The sequence below is a fragment of the Rhinatrema bivittatum genome, chromosome 6 (genome assembly GCF_901001135.1).
Source record: "Rhinatrema bivittatum chromosome 6, aRhiBiv1.1, whole genome shotgun sequence".
Lineage (NCBI taxonomy): Eukaryota > Metazoa > Chordata > Amphibia > Gymnophiona > Rhinatrematidae > Rhinatrema > Rhinatrema bivittatum.
Genome location: NC_042620.1, coordinates 183,308,480 through 183,327,583, shown reverse-complemented (window position 1 = coordinate 183,327,583; position 19,104 = coordinate 183,308,480). Strand labels below are relative to the sequence as shown.

Here is a 19,104-nt window from a genome sequence, read left to right as displayed (position 1 = left end):
TGAGAGAGTGGTATCAGAAAGGTGTAAGTGTATTCGCAGTCTCATGAGCTCTTGCCCTTACAGGGCTACAGCCCCTCTCTTGACTTCACCACTATTAATCACGTCATTTACCTACTCTCTTCAGGTTTGTCAATTAATGTTATGTTTTTATAAAGTGCAAATATGCCTCCCTTAAAATCCCTAAAACCACCCGTATTTCCCGTATAACATGCCACAACTACTCATTAAAACATTGTGTGCTTCAATTTGTGCTTCTCTCTCAACAGTATTTCTTCTATATTTCTTCACTGCATTTCTTCACTGCTTCAGGTAAATCGCCTGACATTGGCCATGTTTCGGCGCGCTCCTCGCGCCTGCTTCAGGGGCTACCGTTCCTTCACAAACTCTATTGCAAAAAACATAAGTCCATAAATGCCTTTAAAACAATATCTATATATATTTCTCACTCTACTAGTGGAAGAGTGAAGAGAGTAGGTAAATGACGTGATTAATAGTGGTGAAGTCAAGAGAGGGGCTGTAGCCCTGTAAGGGCAAGAGCTCATGAGACTGCGAATACACTTACACCTTTCTGATACCACTCTCTCAGGTGAGTCTTTTTAATTATATATTAAAAGGAACAAAAAGATATATCTGCTATTTTGCAGCACCTCAAGCTGAAACGTTTTGTTTTTGTTCTGTAGTTATATATTTGAGGTTTTTTGAGCTAGTATACATTATTAGTATCTTATGTTCTTACATTTCTGTTGGCCACAGTTAGTCTATTGCTCTGCCCATATGGTAGGGTGTAGCTGCTCCAACACATTGGACACAGCAACAGCAAAAAACTGGCCACCAGCAATTTATTTATTGTTTTATATACCGTTATTCGGTTGAGCCATCATAACAATTTACAAAAGTATACATTTATTTTGTAACAGAGAAGCAATATGAACATTAAACATATTCTTAGCAGTTCAGCAGCAGTAAAAACCATTTAAACAATATCAGAAATAAGCATATCAAGTCCAGAGAGCATTTTTAGGTTAGATGGGAAGGGCATGCAGGTACAGGGAGAAGAGAGTGAATTAAGAGGTATACAATTGAGAGTTCAATTGAGAGTTGGGATGATTAGATGTTTGAAAGTCAGTGAGGAATTTGCGGAACATTAGTGTTTTTAGGTCCTTTTTGAATGCTTTTAGGTCATGTTGATTTACTCCACCTCAGGCTAAGGAAGAAGAAATTTCCAGCATAAGTTCTCTCGGATGGGCACCTATAGCTGAACAAAGCATAGGCCTGATGGGGCAGACACTTTCAGTATGCACTTTGGCACTGTGCACCCCGCTTTCAGGGTACAGTTCAGGCATAGGTGCCCACCCCAGAATACTTACACTGGAACTCTAACTCCTTCCGGGTTCCAAAACAGACTACCCCGCTACGCACAGCAATAGATAACATTGGCCACCAGAAATGGGATTTTACTCCACCTCAGACCTAGTAATGGAATCTCCAGTATAATCGCTCTAGGGAAGGAACCAGATTTTCCTGCACAGTGTGTGCTTAGCAGCAAAGTGCAGCCATTGGTGCCCACCCAAAAGAGCTTACACTTTGTTCAACTAGATGTTGGCACATGCTCAGAAAGCTTATACTTTATTCCTTGACAAAACGGCCTTGAGTACGAGAAGATGAGCAAAAGATAGGATGCAAAGCATCAATCTCATGTACTATTTAATCCCATTTTTACAAAGCATGGTAAGTAAAATCAAAGAATAAACTCTCTCTGGTGGGCATGAACTAGCTGAACAAAGTGTAAGGCACCTGTGATGGACATTTACACTTAAACAGTACGCCAGAGTCTGGACACACATCACTCGTGTACTGTTCATCTTTAGGTGACTGGCTTGAGAGCTTACATTGGAAATTAAACCTCTAGGTCAAAAGTGGAGTAAACTCATATTTCGAGTTGCCAAAGTTATTCTATTGATGTGCCGGGAAAAATAGTGGAAACTATTCTCAAGATCAAAATCGTAGAGCATATAGAAAGACATGATTTAATGGAACACAGTCAACACGGATTTACCCAAGGGAAGTCTTGCCTAACAAATCTGCTTCATTTTTTTGAAGGGGTTAAACAACAGGTGGATAAAGGTAAACCGGTAGATATAGTGTATTTGGATTTTCAGAAGGCATTTGACAAAGTCCCTCATGAGAGGCTTCTACAAAAACTAAAAAGTCATGGGATAGGAGGCGATGTCCTTTCGTAGATTACAAATTGGTTAAAAGACAGGAAACAGAGAGTAGGATTAAATGGTCAACTTTCTCAGTGGAAAAGGGTAAACAGTGGAGTGCCTCAGGGATCTGTACTTGGACCGGTGCTTTTCAATATATATATTTATAAATGATCTGGAAAGGAATACGACGAGTGAGGTTATCAAATTTGCGGATGATACAAAATTATTCAGAGTAGTTAAATCACAAGCAGACTGTGATATATTACAGGAAGACCAGGCATCCAAATGACAGATGAAATTTAATTTATTTATTTATTTAACAGTTTTTTATACCGACCTTCATAGTAAATAACCATATCGGATCGGTTTACATTTAACATAGGGTATAACTGAAGGAACAATTCAGGTAAACAATAAATAACCATAGATAGGAATAAGTCAAAGTTACAATCAACGGGAGTCAAGAACTTGGAAGCTTAAAACAAGCTGGAAGGAAGATAAAGGCAAGTATTAATTATGAAAGATACGATAGAGAGAACGGGTTAAAGCTTGGAAGTGCTTTAACCTGGAGGTACCAGAGTCCATAGTTCATGAAAATAAATGCCAAGGCCGGATGAGAGTGGAAGCCATTAGTGATTGTCTGGACAAATGCAAGGTGTTGCATATAGGGAAAAATAACCCTTGCTGTAGTTACACTATGTTAGGTTCTATGTTAGGAGCTACCACCCAGGAAAAAGATCTAGGCATCATAGTGGATAATACTTTAAAATAGTCAGCTCAGGATGCTGCAGCAGTCAAAAAGCAAGCAGAATGTTAGGAATTATTAGGAAGGGAATGGTTAATAAAACAGAAAATGCATAATGCCTCTATATCGCTCCATGGTGACACCACACCTTGAATACTGTGTACAATTCTGGTCGCCCATCTCAAAAAAGATATAGTTGCGATGGAAAAGGTACAGAGAAGGGCAACCAAAATGATAAAGGGGATGGAACAGCTCCCCTATGAAGAAAGGCTGTTCAGCTTGGAGAAGAGACGGCTGAGGGGGGATATGATAGAGATCTTTAAGATCATGAGAGGTCTTGAATGAGTAGATGTGACTCGGTTATTTACACTTTTGAATAATAGAAGGACTATGGGGCATTCCATGAAGTTAGCAATTAGCACATTTAAGACTAATCGGAGAAAATTCTTTTTCACTCAACGCACAATAAAGCTCTGGAATTTGCCGCCAGAGGATGTGGTTAGTGCAGTTAGTGTAGCTGGGTTCAAAAAAGGTTTGGACAAGTTCTTGGAGAAGTCCATAAACGACTATTAATCAAGTTTACTTAGGGAATAGCCACTGCTATTAATTGCATCAGTAGCATGGGATCTTCTTAGTGTTTGGATAATTGCCAGGTTCTTGTGACCTGGTTTGACCTCTGTTGGAAACAGGATGCCGGGCTTGATGGACTCTTGGTCTGACCCAGCATGGCAATTTCTTATATTCTTATGCCCAGAGTGGCAGAAGTTGCTAGATACTATCAAACTGGGCACAACAATGGTATAATATGGCCATCACACATAAGAGTAAAATTTTAATCTTGGTATGACCCAGGTTAAATTCCCAGCATTAACTTGCTAACATGCAGGACAGAGCTCGACCCTATGCACCACTAATAAACTACAGACTTTTAAAATATATATCTTTATTGAACTTTAAACAAAAGTAAATAAAGTTTTTGTGGCAAACAAATTTTCCACATTTTCATCCCCTATCAACACCCAAACAATTAACTACAGGCATGTTTAAAAGAAATATTTTTCCATTAGGAATTCCTACATTTCAACAATAATCTGGAAAATATGAAGTAAAATAAAATATTGAATATAAAAAGTTCTTTTCATCATTTTAAAAATCTTTTCATTTATTTTCATCTCTAAGTGTAGCTCTCTTGCTTCTTAGATAATCAAAGTCAGCTTTGAACTAGTCGGAAAAAAAAGTTCTCTATAGTCCACACATGTAGTATGGCAGGTTTTTTTTTTTTTTTTTTTACTGCCTTCAAAGCTTTTTTTCCCTGTAAGATTGAAAATATTTGGCATAAAGCAAAGTTTACACCTGTGCTACAACACACAGCAGTGGGATGGAGCCATGTTAATAGCAATTAACATTGGCTTGTAACAAGTGACTTGCCAAAGTTGTGAGCAAAACCCTTCTGATATTGCCTCTCAGTGGTGGGCACATAGACTTGCTTATAGCTGCAGCTCTCAGGTACTGACAGTGTAAGGAGCGTGCCTGGAAGCCATACCCAGAGGGCCCTAGCGAGGAGCAGATATTTTCCTCTGCTTGTTCACAATTGATGCATCCCCTCCTTTTAATAACTTTATTTACATGTCCAAGGAGAGGCATAATTGACCTCTCCCATAATTAATGATTGAAAATTATATAGTGAAACTTTTGAGCATTTGTTTGGATGCATTCAATAGCTCAGAGCAGTGAGCAAAGATAAGGCCCAGCCCCAAATTTGTCATCCTGCCTGCAAGAATTGCTGATAGCACAGAAAAAATGATATAATTTGTCCTTGCGCTGTGTTTTGCTGCAGAGCATTCTAGCATACAAAGAAGAATGACAGGCTGAATCCAAATACTAGGAACTACTATTAAAAATGTAAATATATATTTTAATTCCGCTCATGCAAGCACTAGCCAAGGCATGCTGTATTCACTAACATACACCTGATTACTTAGTTAAAAACTAAATAGAATGTTTATTTTGATTCAAGCAATCCAAGTGATGGTCAATCTATGTCACAACACTAACCATTTACAGGTCTTGTGTCTTCAACTTCTCTTTGAAAACGTAATGGGAAAAAGAAATTCAGCATACACAAAATTAGCTTGCCCTAGCACAAATAGCTTCTGTTCAGGACACTTGTCAGTTCCTGAACCTGTTTTCATCCTCAGGTTCTCAGCTCCACCCCCCCCCCCCCCCCCCCCCAAGTAAACCGAGAAACATGCCACCATCACTGTTTACATTCCAGGTCCAAACACGGGTAACAAGTATTGATTCACTCTTACGAACAGAACAGAACAATCTTGTGGAGAGTTGATGTCCTTCAGAGTGAGGAAACCTAGCTTGATGTTATCCAGGTAGAGAGTCCATAAAGCTAGGGTGAGAGAACATTGTACAAATCTCATCTTTGCACGAGCTCTCTCACACCAAAGGACATCAAACCTTCACAAGAGTGTACGGTTCTGTTCGTACCTCTCACTCTGTATGTAAAAGTGGCCCCTAACTCCTACACTAATACCTAAACCTCACCTTACTAGGTATGCCTCCTAGGTATAAATAGCTGCTATGATGCCACCCCAAAGGCTCAGGTTCTCTCTCCTCCCACATCTCTGTCCCTCCCCCAGCCTAAATATGCCCAAAATGGAATTTGCAGAAAAGTCGCAAATTGCGCTATGGGCATATCGCATAGCTTAACGCAATTGAAAAAGGTGTAGTTATTTTCAGCATTAAATCTGTGATATTGTGCATTCTGGCTTTGCAAAGTACAAAGCCAGCCCACTTTTTCAGAAATCCCATCCTGGACTCCTCCCCAATCCCTCCCCTTTAAAAAAATTTGCATCACACTATGCATTATGGTGCTTATCGCATGCATTAAGGTGTTTTCACAGCCTTAACATGATTTGAAAAATGACCTTACAAGTTTGTTACTAGTAGGTCACCTTTGAACGTCTCCAAGCTCCTCCTCCAGAGTTCTCCTTAAGCTGACACCAACCATGTTAAAATAGGAGTCACAGAGTTGTTCACATTCTATATAAGAAATGCCATACTGGGTCAGGCCAAGGGTCCATCAAGCCATGGATCCTGTGGCCATACAAGTCATACGTACCTGGCAAGTATCCAAACACTAAATAGACCCTAAGCTACTGATCCTTATTAACAGCAGTTTATGGACTTCTGCTCTAGGAACTTATCCAAACCTTTTTTAAACCTGGTTACATTAACTGCCGTAACCACATCCTCCGACAATGAATTCCAGAGCTTAATTGTTCAGTGAGTGAAAAATAATTTTCTCAGATTGTTTTAAATGAGCTGCTTGCTAACTTCATGGAATGCCCCCTCTTCCTTGAATTATATTTGAAGAGTAAATAAACGTTTACCCATTCAAGTCCTTTCATGATTTTGTAGACCTCTATCGTACCTCCCTTTCTCCAAGCTCAACAGCCCTAACCTCTCTCTCCTTTCATAGGGGAGCAGTTACATATCCTTTATCATTTTGGTCACCTTTCTCCAGATCAGATATTAGATATGGTGTTATGACATACCAAGTCAAAAAGCAGATAAAGGTTCAAGCATGTACTCCACAATTAGACCCAACAAAAATAATTTTTTTAACCTGTCTATAAGAAGGCTGGTTAGGGTGGAAAAGACTTCATCGGACATGAGAAATTTTCACATTACATGTTCAATAATGACCATAAATCATACTCCTGTGTCGTGAAACCTGGATTAATATACCAGATCATCAATTTCTGCATGAGGATGGTAACCTTTAAACAGCCATGCACACATGCCATTTTAAAACATATGCATATATATATGTAAGCATGATATAAAATAGGCTGTACGTGCATGTGTGTGTGCACAATTTTATACGGAAGTGCACATGTGCATGCAAATTCCGCTTCTACCGTGGACGTAGATGGATTTTTGTACATATATGCACCAACACAATTACCAGTTTCCCAGTTCAAGGACGTCTTCCTAACCCCCCAGTTAACAAGCCTCCCTTTTACCCTTATCACTAACTTGCCTTTTTTTTTTTTGGTTACATGTCAGCCATAGGAGAAGTAAAGTTATGCAGTAGGGGATGCCAGTGTGCACTTGCGCACGTAAATACTTATGTGCAGATTTCATTGAGAAATCTAGGAATGTCCATGTCCCACACACACCACCCCCCATCTCTTTTTTTTTTCAACAAAAAAGTTGTGCGTGTACCAGGAGATATGCATGCATTCATGTGCTTTTTACAATTAGTGCAGTGCACACCAGCCCAACTTCCGCACTGATCTCCCGGCTGCAGCATGCATAGGACTTTTAAAATACACCTTTATGAAAATGTTTTATTCACTTTTGTATAAGGACTGCTTTGAATTGCATAATATAAATGTTTAAATGAGGTTTTTATGACATGATTATTCTTGAACACAAGACTGAATTTGATGGCCTGCGTGCATAAAGTTAGGAGATACACGCAGAAGTGCCTGGTCAGTGAAGAGGGGCGGGGGCAGACAGGGAAGGCGGCCATTAGGCCCTGTCCTGGGGAAGTACTCACTGGTGGCGGGCTGGCGTGCAGAAGTTACTTCTGCTCCAAAGGAGCAGTAAGCATTAAAACAAAAAAAAAAACAAAAAAACAAAACAAAAACAAAAAAAGTTAGACTAACCGGGTCCCAGGGTTAGTGGTCATGGAGGAGAGGGGAAAAGGTAGGAAAGGTAGTCAGGGGGATAGGAAAGTTCCCTACCAGACCGTTCCTTAATTGGAACTGGGCCTGCTCACGTTGCTGCACGTTAGTTTTTAAACCCCCCGCATGCACGGAAACCAGATTTTATAACACGCGCACGTTATAAAATCACCACGGCCGTATGCGTGCACTTTTTAAACTAGACCCCATAACGGTTAAGTTTTTTTTTACACTGTATCAGATGTCTTTTCCTCCTAAACTAGCATTCATTGTTGTAGACATTAAAAAAACATTTTGTTGCAGCTAAGTGGGGAGTACACATTATAAATGACATCACTCATGGAAAGAATCAGTCAGATGTCATTCCATGTAAGATCATTTGTGACACTGTCCAACCATGTCTGAGCTTAAGGATGCAGAAGACTGACAAGACAACTGCAAAAATGAATTTACAAAAGTAAAAACCTAGCAGTGAAGTTGTTAAAAGGCAATTAACATTCATATTACACAATACTCCCTTTTAACAAAAGGAAACTGGAGTCCTTGAGAAGTACAGGTAGTTCTGTTCTTGTCTAGATCTGTTGGGAGATTTAGTAAGGAAAAAGCAAATGATTTATTCCTGATGCACTTAATCACCCCTGGGTAAAACACCACTATACACACAAGTTGGGCAGGTTAGGTACAGTGCCTACAGAGTTTTAAAAAGTGGAACAAATACTAAACAATAGAAAATAAGATCTCAAACCACAGTGTTTTCAAAACGCTGCCCAGATTTCTCAAACTGATGTGCTTTTCCTTAAGTACTTTTCTAATAGTTGCAAATCAAGTCAGCAGCAAGGTGTCAAGTAGACCAATTGGTTACCATCTTTAAATGAAAGCTGTACCATTTGCTTCCTGGGCAGTATTTTAAAAACACACATTACAACCAGAACACATGACAAACAAAATTTCTTATTTCTGAAATCCTTTTAAGCAATTCTGCTGCAGTTACCAACAATGGCTGAGAATAGCCCAAGCTGGCAAGAGGCACCAAACACAAGATTCAATTGATCTACACTGGTTCTAAGAATTACACAGCACATGAACCAGAGGGCCCCAGGAGCTCAAGACAGAAGCTTAAAGAATTTCAATGTCACAAAACTGTAAAAGCCTATAAACAGAATAAGTCTTGTTACTTGGGGTGTGCATATTAAACAGCAGATACAGCTTTCAAGAGAAATTAATGCAACTAGCCTTTACTATATTAATGTTTGCTGTTACAAGTAATAGTTAAACCTATTTTTTTAACAATAATTATGCTGCTGGTTGCAGCAGATGGCACAGATCTAACTGCAAGAGTTCAACCCATTTGGGTTCTATTCAGCAAGTATTTTATTCCGCCTGTGAGAAAAAAACCAAGGAATTCAAGAACAGGACAGCTATGTACTGCTATTGTGAAAGGAAAGGGAACAGGCCTACCCACTAATTAACACTGCCTGCTAACAAGTCTGCTCAAGCTTCTCCAAAAATACTCTGTACCCTCTGAGGAAGGATAGAGCAATTCAAATGGAGGTAATTAGCCATTAGGCCCCACAGCAATATCACAGAGATTAAGGGAAAGCAAAGCCTAATCTCTCTCATTACCTTCAGTTTTATGAGAAAAAGGGAGGAGATGTCATGAACAGAAAAGATTAAACCAGTCTTATTCATCAGACTCTTCTGTATTCTCTACTCTGAGTCCTACATTTTGGAAAGATATGTTCTTACTTAAGACACCACAAGTGGAGGGAGGTGTTTAAAAGGAGGCTGCTAGATGCATGAAAAGGGAGTTTGCATACACACACACACACACACACACACACAACTTGTTTGGTGACCTTTGATGCTACACATCCCAGTGGCCTAAATCACAATTCTTTGCTCAAGATGAAATAAAATGCAAAATCACCAACAGGTAAGCCCAGGAACCTCTGCCCATCCGTCTACCAATTCTTCAAGGGAAACACGTTTCTTTTTGTCCTTTTCCCAACTATTTTGCATGATCTCTTCTGCTGTATATACTTGGCAAATACTACAAAAATTCTGACTGTTATTGTGAATAGAGCAATAAAACCTTGGCTCAGGTACAGCTAACACAAAGAATGAATCTGTACTTTGTATTTGAAAAAGTGAGTTTTATTTAATACTCTGTACATGTGATAAAATGAGGCCTCTGCAGGCATTTCAAGACAAACAGCAAAGCATAGTCCATTATAAATACATCTCTTCATAAAAAAAGTAGGATTATTTACAAAAGATATACACCGAACCATCTGCTTCCCGATCCTGTGGGGCTTCTGATCAAACCCTCATGGAACTAAATTATTACAAAACAGAACTCTTATAATCCTTGTACATTTTATTACAGCTGTCTAATGCTGCTAACATTCATTTACAACAGACAGATCTGTAGTGCCTAATCCAGAATGGGACAGTTGACACTAGCATTCCACCGAGAGAAGGAATGATTAGTAAAATGCACAATGGAAAAAAAGTTTAGTGTTGCCATTAAAACAAAACTGCTTTTAATAATTCTTAATCTAAGACTGCTACCAAAAAAGCAATGAGCCTTTTTCTGAAAATACTGTACAGGAAATTTATGATTTTAATGGTATAAAATTTTCCTTTAATTTTGTTCCTTCCCACAAGGACTCGTTACATAATCTAACAAGATCATTTTTTTGCTATTTAAAAAGTGGACTAATTCAGAAAGAGGATCCCACTCGTGTGTCTATGGCTTATTTCTCCCCACCTCCCCAAAAATGAGGCTCCCCCCCCCCCACCCCCATACTGTAAGATAAAAAATGTATCACTCCCAATTTTTTTTTTAAAAAGAGTGGGTGCCCAAGTTACTCCATCAAACTCAATGCCACCCTGTTTTGCCATTTGATTAGAATCCTCCAAACAAAAGTCTCCTCTCCGAGAAGCTTGTAAGCCAGAAAGGCATGAAGTGGATGTGTCAACAATTTACATGGAAGTGTTTGGTCACATGTTCAAAGCACTAAATGAAATTTGAACCATCTGCATTGCCAGGCTTTCTTCCCTTCTTTCAAAAGATTTGTTTAAAGAATACTCTTCATCTGCACAGAATTAAAAGAAACTACACATTGAATGGACTGAACACTCCCAATGGTTTTTTTTTTTTAAAGAGGAGAAACAATTGGATTTTTTTAAAAAATATTCTTTCCAATAATCCTACAGGGGAACAAATCCTTTAGAAAAGAGCACAACTGTGTTTAAATACACACTGGAACACCTATAGCCCCTAGAAAGGAACTCTGATGTTTGTTTTGGCTATAGAAAAACACACCAACTGTAATCATGCATTCATTAGTCGGCCTTTCACTACTTTTTAAAGGCATAAAAACCATCAAAAACTAAGGGCTCAAAACAGAGAATGTGTGGTAGGTACACTGAGGAAATGAAAGTAAAGTACCAAAATAATTACATCAGTCACACATTCAATTAACATTTTAAGTTCGAAAAATTCCATGTATTCAAATTGGAATTTAAAGAACAATGAGATAATCACAACAGTAACAATACCCCATATTTGAAAGGAAAAAATAGGAAGCTGAATCCAGAGGATAAAAAAGAAATACTTCCAAATAATAATAAAAAAAAAAAAAAGGCTAAAATGAAGCCCTTCAAATGTTTACCTTTATTTGAAAAACAACCATAAATAGCATGCAGCACACCACAGAGCTATTGTGGGTCCAGCAGGGTGCAGGGACTTTGCGTTGACACAAGAAAAGGGCACCAGTGTCACACTCCCGCGAAGCTTCTTCATTTATCACCGGGACACTTATTAGAACCTGGCAAGAGACAAAAACTTGACTACGGTAACGAGTAGAAAAAAATAAAATTTCCATCTACATCAGATCGTCCCTCTAAGGTTTCGTTGCTGCTTGATCGGAAACCAGGGGCAAAAAAAACTTGTTCTTAAAAACGAAAAAGGGAAGGCAGTTGTGGCGTTTTCCAGCCCGTCCGTGAGTACTGAAACCTAAGAGGTTGAACGGCTGGGGCTCACACCGCCGTCTCCCCCTTGCCGCCCGTGCTCAGTCGGTGGTAAAAGCGCCGCCAGGACTGCAAGGTTTTCCCCGACCAGATCCAGAAGCCCGAGGTGATGCCCACGATCATAGTCATCAGGTACTTGATCAGGAACACCGTGAAGTCGGGGCTCACGGGCGCCAAGTGCTCGGCGGGGCAGGGCAGGGCGAAGCTCTTGCAGACCTGCGCCAGCCAGGTCCTCTCCCAGGCCGCCCGGAAGGCGCGCTCGTAGAAGTAGCAGGCGAGCACCACGGCGGCGGGCAGCGTGTAGAGCACGCTGAAGACGCCGATGCGCACCATCAGCCTCTCCAGCTTCTCCGTCTTGCTGCCGCCGTGCTTCATGATGGTGCGGATCCGGAAGAGGGAGACGAAGCCGGCCAGCAGGAAGGAGGTGCCCAGGAAGAGGTAGACGAAGAGCGGGGCCACCACGAAGCCGCTCAGCGAGTCGGCGCTCTGGACGCCCACGTAGCAGACGCCGCTCAGCACGTCGCCCTCCACCTGCCCCGTGGCCAGCACGGCGATGGTCTTCACGGCCGGCACGGCCCAGGCGGCCAGGTGGAAGTACTGCGAGTTGGCCTCGATGGCCTCATGGCCCCACTTCATGCCGGCGGCCAGGAACCAGGTGAGGGCCAGGATCACCCACCAGATGGAGCTGGCCATGCCGAAGAAGTAGAGGATCATGAAGAGGATGGTGCAGCCCTCCTTCTTGGTGCCCTGCGCCACGAGGCGGTAGCCGTCCTCGGCGAAGCGCTCCACGCACACGGCGCGCTCCTCCAGCAGGAAGCCGGCGCCGTACGCCACGGCCACCATGAAGTAGCAGCCCGAGAGAAAGATGATGGGCCGCTCCGGGTAGCTGAAGCGCCGCATGTCCACCAGGTAGGTGAGCACGGTGAAGAGCGTGGAGAGGCCGCACAGGCAGGACCAGACGCCCACCCAGAGCCGGGCGAACCTCACCTCCTCCTCCTTGAAGTACATGAGGCCGTTGGCCCGGCCGGCCTCGCAGGGCGCCCCGCAGTCCCTCTCGCCCAGGAAGCGGTAGCCCAGGTAGAGGGGCACCCGCAGCTGCCGGGGGCAGGAGAAGGACCGGGGCGCGGCTGCGCCGCCGCCCGCCGGGGCCAGGGTGAGGAGCTCGGGCAGGCGAGGGGTGGGCTGGGCGCTGGCTCCGGCCGGCGGGGACGCCTCCGAGCTGTTCTGCCCCACGCAGATCTCGCCGGCGCCCTGCACCGGGAAGTTCTCGCAGCGCAGCCGCTCGGGCCACTGGAAGCCGAACTTGTTCATGAGCGCCTCGCAGCCGTGGCGGGCGCGCTCGCAGAGGGAGCGGCAGGGCGGGATGGCCTGCTCCAGCACGGTGCACACCGGCGCGTACATGGAGCAGAGGAAGAAGCGCAGCTCGGCCGAGCACTGCACCTTCACCAGCGGGTAGAACTGGTGCACCTCCAGCCCCGCGTCCTCCTGGTTCGTGTGCCCCAGCAGGTTGGGCATGATGGTCTGGTTGTAGGCGATGTCCGTGCACAGCGGGATGGAGATGGGCTGGCAGAAGCCGTGGTCCGGCACCGAGATGCCCTTCTCGCCGTGGTACGGCTGAGCCCCGGAGCCCGGCGAGGGGCTGCCCAGCAGGAGCAGGAAGGGCAGGAGCGCGGCCATCCGGGCGGTCGCTGGGTCCAGCCGGGCCGGTGCGACGGTGGCGCCGCTAATCACGGGAAGGCGGAGGAGCCGTCCGCCCCGCGGGGGGGGGGGGGGGTCCGTGTCGGTTCGCTCTCCTCCCAGCTGGGGTAACTCGCGCTCTCCGCGGTCCGCTATTGCCTCACTGCTGCTGCGAGCCAGAGCTGGAGAATCCTCTGCAGGCAAGAAGGCGAGCGCTCCTCGCGACTGACGACAAGTTAAGCCGCGCGAGGACCGCTCTAGAAGTCTGATGCGCTCTTACTCCTCTCGCCAGACGCCATCCCTCTGCCCCCGCCGGTTAGGAAGTAGTAACGCGGTGCACACGCGCCAGTAAAGAAGCTCGGCTGCCTGTGGAGAGCGAGACTATATGTGGGGGAGAGCCCCGCCCCCCTCCCGTTCCATTCACAAAGCAAAACCCGCCAAGCCCCCATTTTGGATTTTTTCATACTACCGCGCTTTTGATTGGGTGTTTAAATGGTGGGGGGGAGTAGACAGAAAGTAGGTCCAGGGGGCGGTGGCTGAGGAGTTAGATACTTGGGAGAAAACTTTTAGGTTTCATCTTTCCAGAGGTTGTAGCTCGGAGTAAACACAAGGGGCTGGGAAATTTCTTTAGAAAATTACATCACTGTCTTTGGGAATGGGGCGGAAAACGTACAGTTGGCAGAAGTAGGGACTCCGTCCTCGTCCTGCCGTGCCTTTTGATGCATATAGATGCGGTGTAACCGCTAGGTTTCAAAATTGCAGTCAGCCTTGACTTGAGCTTTTGGAGCAGCCTTGACTTGAGCAGTTGTTTGGAGTTCCTGAAACTTTTTTTGTTTTAAATGTCTTTATTTAGCAAAAACGTGTGAATAAACTTGTCAAGCAGCAGGGCCCGTACTAGGTTTTTTCCTGCCCTGTAGGAACAATTACTGTGCTAGCCCCCTACCCCGTTCATTCATTCTCTATCCCACGCCCACCAAAAAAAAAGCCCAGCTCCCTTCAGTGATACAAACTTTAAAAACTGACACCCTCCCCCTCCCCCCCAGTGACTGGTGGAAGGGAATTAGGTACTCCAGGCGAACCTTATAGCCTTGCACAACATGCACCCCCTGCACCATTCCACACACATAGTTAAGAGTAATGCATTTATATTTTACATGAAAAATATCATTTACATTATATTTACATGCACTGCTGTGATGCCGACCAGAAATCCCTGCAAAAAAGACACCCATATGATAGGCCTGTTGTGATGTGTGTTGGGTGTGGGCTTGACCCTCTGAACACCAGACTACACTTCCTATTAGGAAAATGCCTTACCTCAGTCTCACATGCAGAACATAAACAGACCCTCACTAAATACAGAATAGAGCAACTATAAAGTAGAAAAACAAACGCACAGACAAAAACTGAACTGGAAACCACAAGAAGCCAGACTTTCTATGCAGTGCAACAATGAAAAAACAGAACCATCACCATTCCTCAAACCTCAAACAGTAAAATCAAGAAATAAAATAAATACATAATCATAATACTAAAAACATACTAATATTTCAAAAAAGGCTGATAAATAAAAGATAAAATAATTAAAAACTCATATACAACTTTCTCCTCACTTTCTTACACACACACACACTCTCTGATATACACATAGGCTCCCTCTGACAAACCCGCAGGCGTCTCCAGCTCTTCTCTGGTTTGGATCTGCCAGCAGCCCCAGGCCCTCATCTTCATTTCAGCTGCTGGCAGGTTGGAATCTACCTGCATGCCCCACCTTTTCTCTGTTTCTCACTCACACACACACTCCAGGAGAGAAGGGGTGCCAGCATGGCCATTTGGCTAGGGCCTACAATGTTCAAGAGGCCTACTTTTGTTGGGCAAAATTTAAAAAAAAAGCTAAATATATCTATTTCTAACATGTATAAATAAAAATTGCAATTGTAATTGAAGAATTTGCTAACAAAAAAGCTCGTAAAGCCTTCTTAAATAAATAAAAAATTTTTGGGAAATTTAGAAAACGATTTCTCTTATTAAATATCACATCAGAACCTTACATCGGGTCCTACGTTTCTTAGCTGGCACGGGCCTAATTCCTGCTCTCTCTGGCCCTGCACACCCTCCCCCCCCAGACAAGCTCCCATTTACACGCACACACCCTAGGCATGCTCCCATTCACATCCACCCAAATCCCAGGCAGGCTCCCATTCTCACACACACACACACCCTGCTCATCTCAGGAAGGCTCTCATGCATGCATATGCACACACACACACACACACACACACACCTATCCCAGGCAGGCTCCCTTTCACACACACACCTATCCCAGGCAGGCTCCCATTCACACACATACCCATCCCAGGCAGCCTCCCATTCACACACACGCACACCCATCCCAAGCAGCCTCCCGTTCACACACACACACAAACCCATGCCAGGTAGCCTCCCGTGCACACCCACACCCCCATCTCAGGCAGCCTCCCATACACACACACACTCACACACACTATTCCCAGGCAGCCTCCCTCCCACACATAACCATCCCAGGCAGCCTCCCATACACACGCACACCCATCATAGACAGCCTCCCATTCACATGCCCACTTATCCCAGGCAGCCTCCCGTTCACACACACACATCCATCCCAGGCAGCCTCCCATACACACACACACACACATGCACGCACGCACGCACGCACGCACACACACATAAACACCCATCTCAGGTAATCTCCCATTCACTCACCCACTCATTCTAGGCAGCCTCCCATTCACATACACACACACACATGCAGCCCAGGCAGTCAGGGTCCATGGTTCATTCCTCCTCTGCTGCTGCTGCCAACCTTTTCCTTTGTGGAGAAAAGCTGTTCTGCAGCTCCTCTTCCTGTGCCAGCACCGCCATAATTCAACACTCGCAGTGATAGCACTTCCTGTATTCTTATCTTGTGAAAATACTGGAAGTTCTAGCACTGTGAGTCTTCAATTCCGCAGGGCCAGCACCAGAGGAAGAGCTGAAGGACAGGCTTCCTCTGCTGTGGCCTCCTGCTTCTGCCGCCAGTGGGATCAGGTCCACCAGTGGCAACATGGGCCTCCAATCCCACCGGCGGCAACAGGGGCCTCCTTTTTCTGCTGCCAGTGGGATCGAGTTCACCGGCAGCAGCACGGGCTTCTCCCTGCTCCCGATGCCGCCTCATCAGGTGTTCCGCTCTGTACAATTACACAGTTTGTGCACCCTGTAGAGCGGGGCCTGCCAAGCAGGGACTAAACCAGGATTTTGTATTTGTGCCAGCACCACTTTTTTTTCAGTGAGAAAATAGGGACATCTTTGTTTTGATGTCTTTTATTTTCCCTATGTCTAAAATTCCTATTTCTCACTCCCCTTTCACTCTCCTTTATCATTCACCTACTCTCATTTCATCTTCTGTTGGTTTGTTTCCTTTTTTCTTCACTATCCTCACTCCTATATTTGTCAACCCTCTTCTCTCTTATTCCATTCCTAATCCATCTACATTCTTCAGTCCCCTGGTTTCTGTCTCATTCTCTTGGCAGGGGCTGGTTTTCTTTGCGCTCTGTGGTGATTTGGGGACACGATGGAAATTCCTGTTTCTTCTTCTCACCCCACCTACAAACATTTGGAATCCAGGAGTGAAAAAAAGCAGCACCATGAGAGTGGAGGTTCTGTTGCTGCTCCCTGCCTATAGCTATCAGCAAGCCGCACAAATTTAAGCACAACATTAAAACAGCATACCTGATAACTTTGCACATAAAAAAAGAGAGATTTCCCTATTAATATTACCCCTACCTCAAATAGAATTGATTTTTAAAAATTCTGATCTGAACTTTTTAACAAAAAAGTTGCCACACTCTCTCTCCTTTTCTTAATGTAGTCTTAATTTTCTTTTTCTTCAGTTTATTTCCATCTTCTTGCTCATTTTCATTTACTTTTCATCACACTTTTTCATTATTTTTTGTCCTCTCTCAACTCTTCAGGTTGTTCTCTTTTTTCATCTCTAGCACTCTAACCATGCATTGTTAAGAAAGCAAACAACATTCAGTCTGAAATTAAATCACTTACAGCACCATTCACTCATACTGTTCAATTATCCTCCCTAATAATCACTCTCATTCAACTCTCAGACTGATTCTCAGCCATTAGATCCCTACTTTTTCATTCTCTGACAAACTCTCAGCAGGTAAGACACCTCTCACTCACTCACAAATCATATTCGCTTCTCACTTTCAGAAGTCATACCCCATTACTCTCATTCTCACCCTTGGGAACCAGAGGGGAGGAAAATCATTAATTATTCCTTTTCATAAGAACATGCCATACTGGGTCAGACCAAGGGTCCATCAAGCCCAGCATCCTGTTTCCAACAGTGGCTACTCCAAGCCATAAAAACCTGGCAAGTACCCAAAAACTAAGGGGATAATTTACTAAAGGTTTACTCCCATTCTGTGTCTATGAGAAAAATGCTTAGTAAATGACCCCCTAAGTCTATTCCATGTTACCGTTGCTAGTAATAGCAGTGGCTATTTTCTAAGTCAACTTAATTAATAGCAGGTAATGGACTTCTTCTCCAAGAACTTATCCAATCCTTTTTTAAACACAGCTATACTAACTGCACCAACCACATCCCCTGGCAACATATTCCAGAGTTTAATTGTGCGTTGAGTGAAAAAGAACTTTCGCCGATTAGTTTTAAATGTGCTACATGCTAACTTCATGGAGTGCCCCCTAGTCTTTCTATTATCCGAAAGAGTAAATAACCGAGTCACATCTACCCGTTCTAGACCTCGCATGATTTTAAACACCTCTATCATATCCCCCCTCAGCCGTCTCTTCTCCAAGCTGAAAAGTCCTAACCACTTTAGTTTTTCCTCATAGGGGCGCTGTTCCATTCCCTTTATCATTTTGGTTGCCCTTCTCTGTGCCTTCTCCATTGCAACTATATCTTTTTTGAGATGCGGCGACCAGGATTGTACACAGTATTCAAGGTGTGGTCTCACCATGGAGCGATACAGAGGCATTATGACATTTTCCGTTTTATTCACTATTCACTTTCTAATAATTCCCAACATTCTGTTTGCTTTTTTGACTGCCGCAGCACACTGAAACGAAGATTTCAATGTGTTATCCACTATGAAGCCTAGATCTCTTTCTTGGGTGGTAGCTCCTAATATGGAATCTAACATTGTGTAACTACAGCATGGGTTATTTTTCCCTATATGCATCACCTTGCACCTATCCACATTAAATTTCATCTGCCATTTCGATGCCCAATTTTCCAGTCTCAGAAGTTCTTCATGCAATTTATCACAATCTGCTTGTGATTTAACTACCCTGAACAATTTTTTATCATCTGCAAATTTGATTACCTCACTTGTCGTATTTCTTTCCAGATTATTTATAAATATATTGAAAAGTACGGGTCCCAATACAGATCCTTTGCTGCCTCCCTCTATACCCCCACTTTGCCTTCTTTCTCCCCTATCCTTTGTTCTCTCTCTCTCTTCCCCCTTTGCTTTGTCTACCTCTGGTGTTAGAACAATGTCTGTGTATCAATGACTGAACCATAACAGTAGCCATGAGGGTACAGAGAAAGTATTTCCTTGACTGGTATTACTAGTCCTGCTTTCCCATCACCCTCATTTTCATCCCCTTCATGGTCTGTTGATACTGTGAATTCAGCATGAGTAGAGGAAAGCCAACATAGTCCAAAAGACCCTGTCAG

General features: G+C 43.6%; 1 protein-coding gene across 1 annotated transcript; it reads right to left on the bottom strand.

Annotated features, from left to right (window-relative positions):
• Positions 1–9,660: 9,660 nt before the first annotated feature.
• On the bottom strand, positions 9,661–13,711 carry FZD7 (frizzled class receptor 7). Its single transcript, XM_029606276.1, has one exon. It carries the CDS (start codon positions 13,368–13,370, stop codon positions 11,703–11,705), a length of 1,668 nt encoding a protein of 555 aa, XP_029462136.1. The 5' UTR covers positions 13,371–13,711; the 3' UTR covers positions 9,661–11,702.
• Positions 13,712–19,104: the final 5,393 nt, after the last annotated feature.

Coding starts and splice junctions, on each gene's coding strand:
- FZD7 (XM_029606276.1), bottom strand. CDS start 13,370: ATGGCCGCGCTCCTGCCCTTCCTGCTCCTGCTGGGCAGCCCCTCGCCG.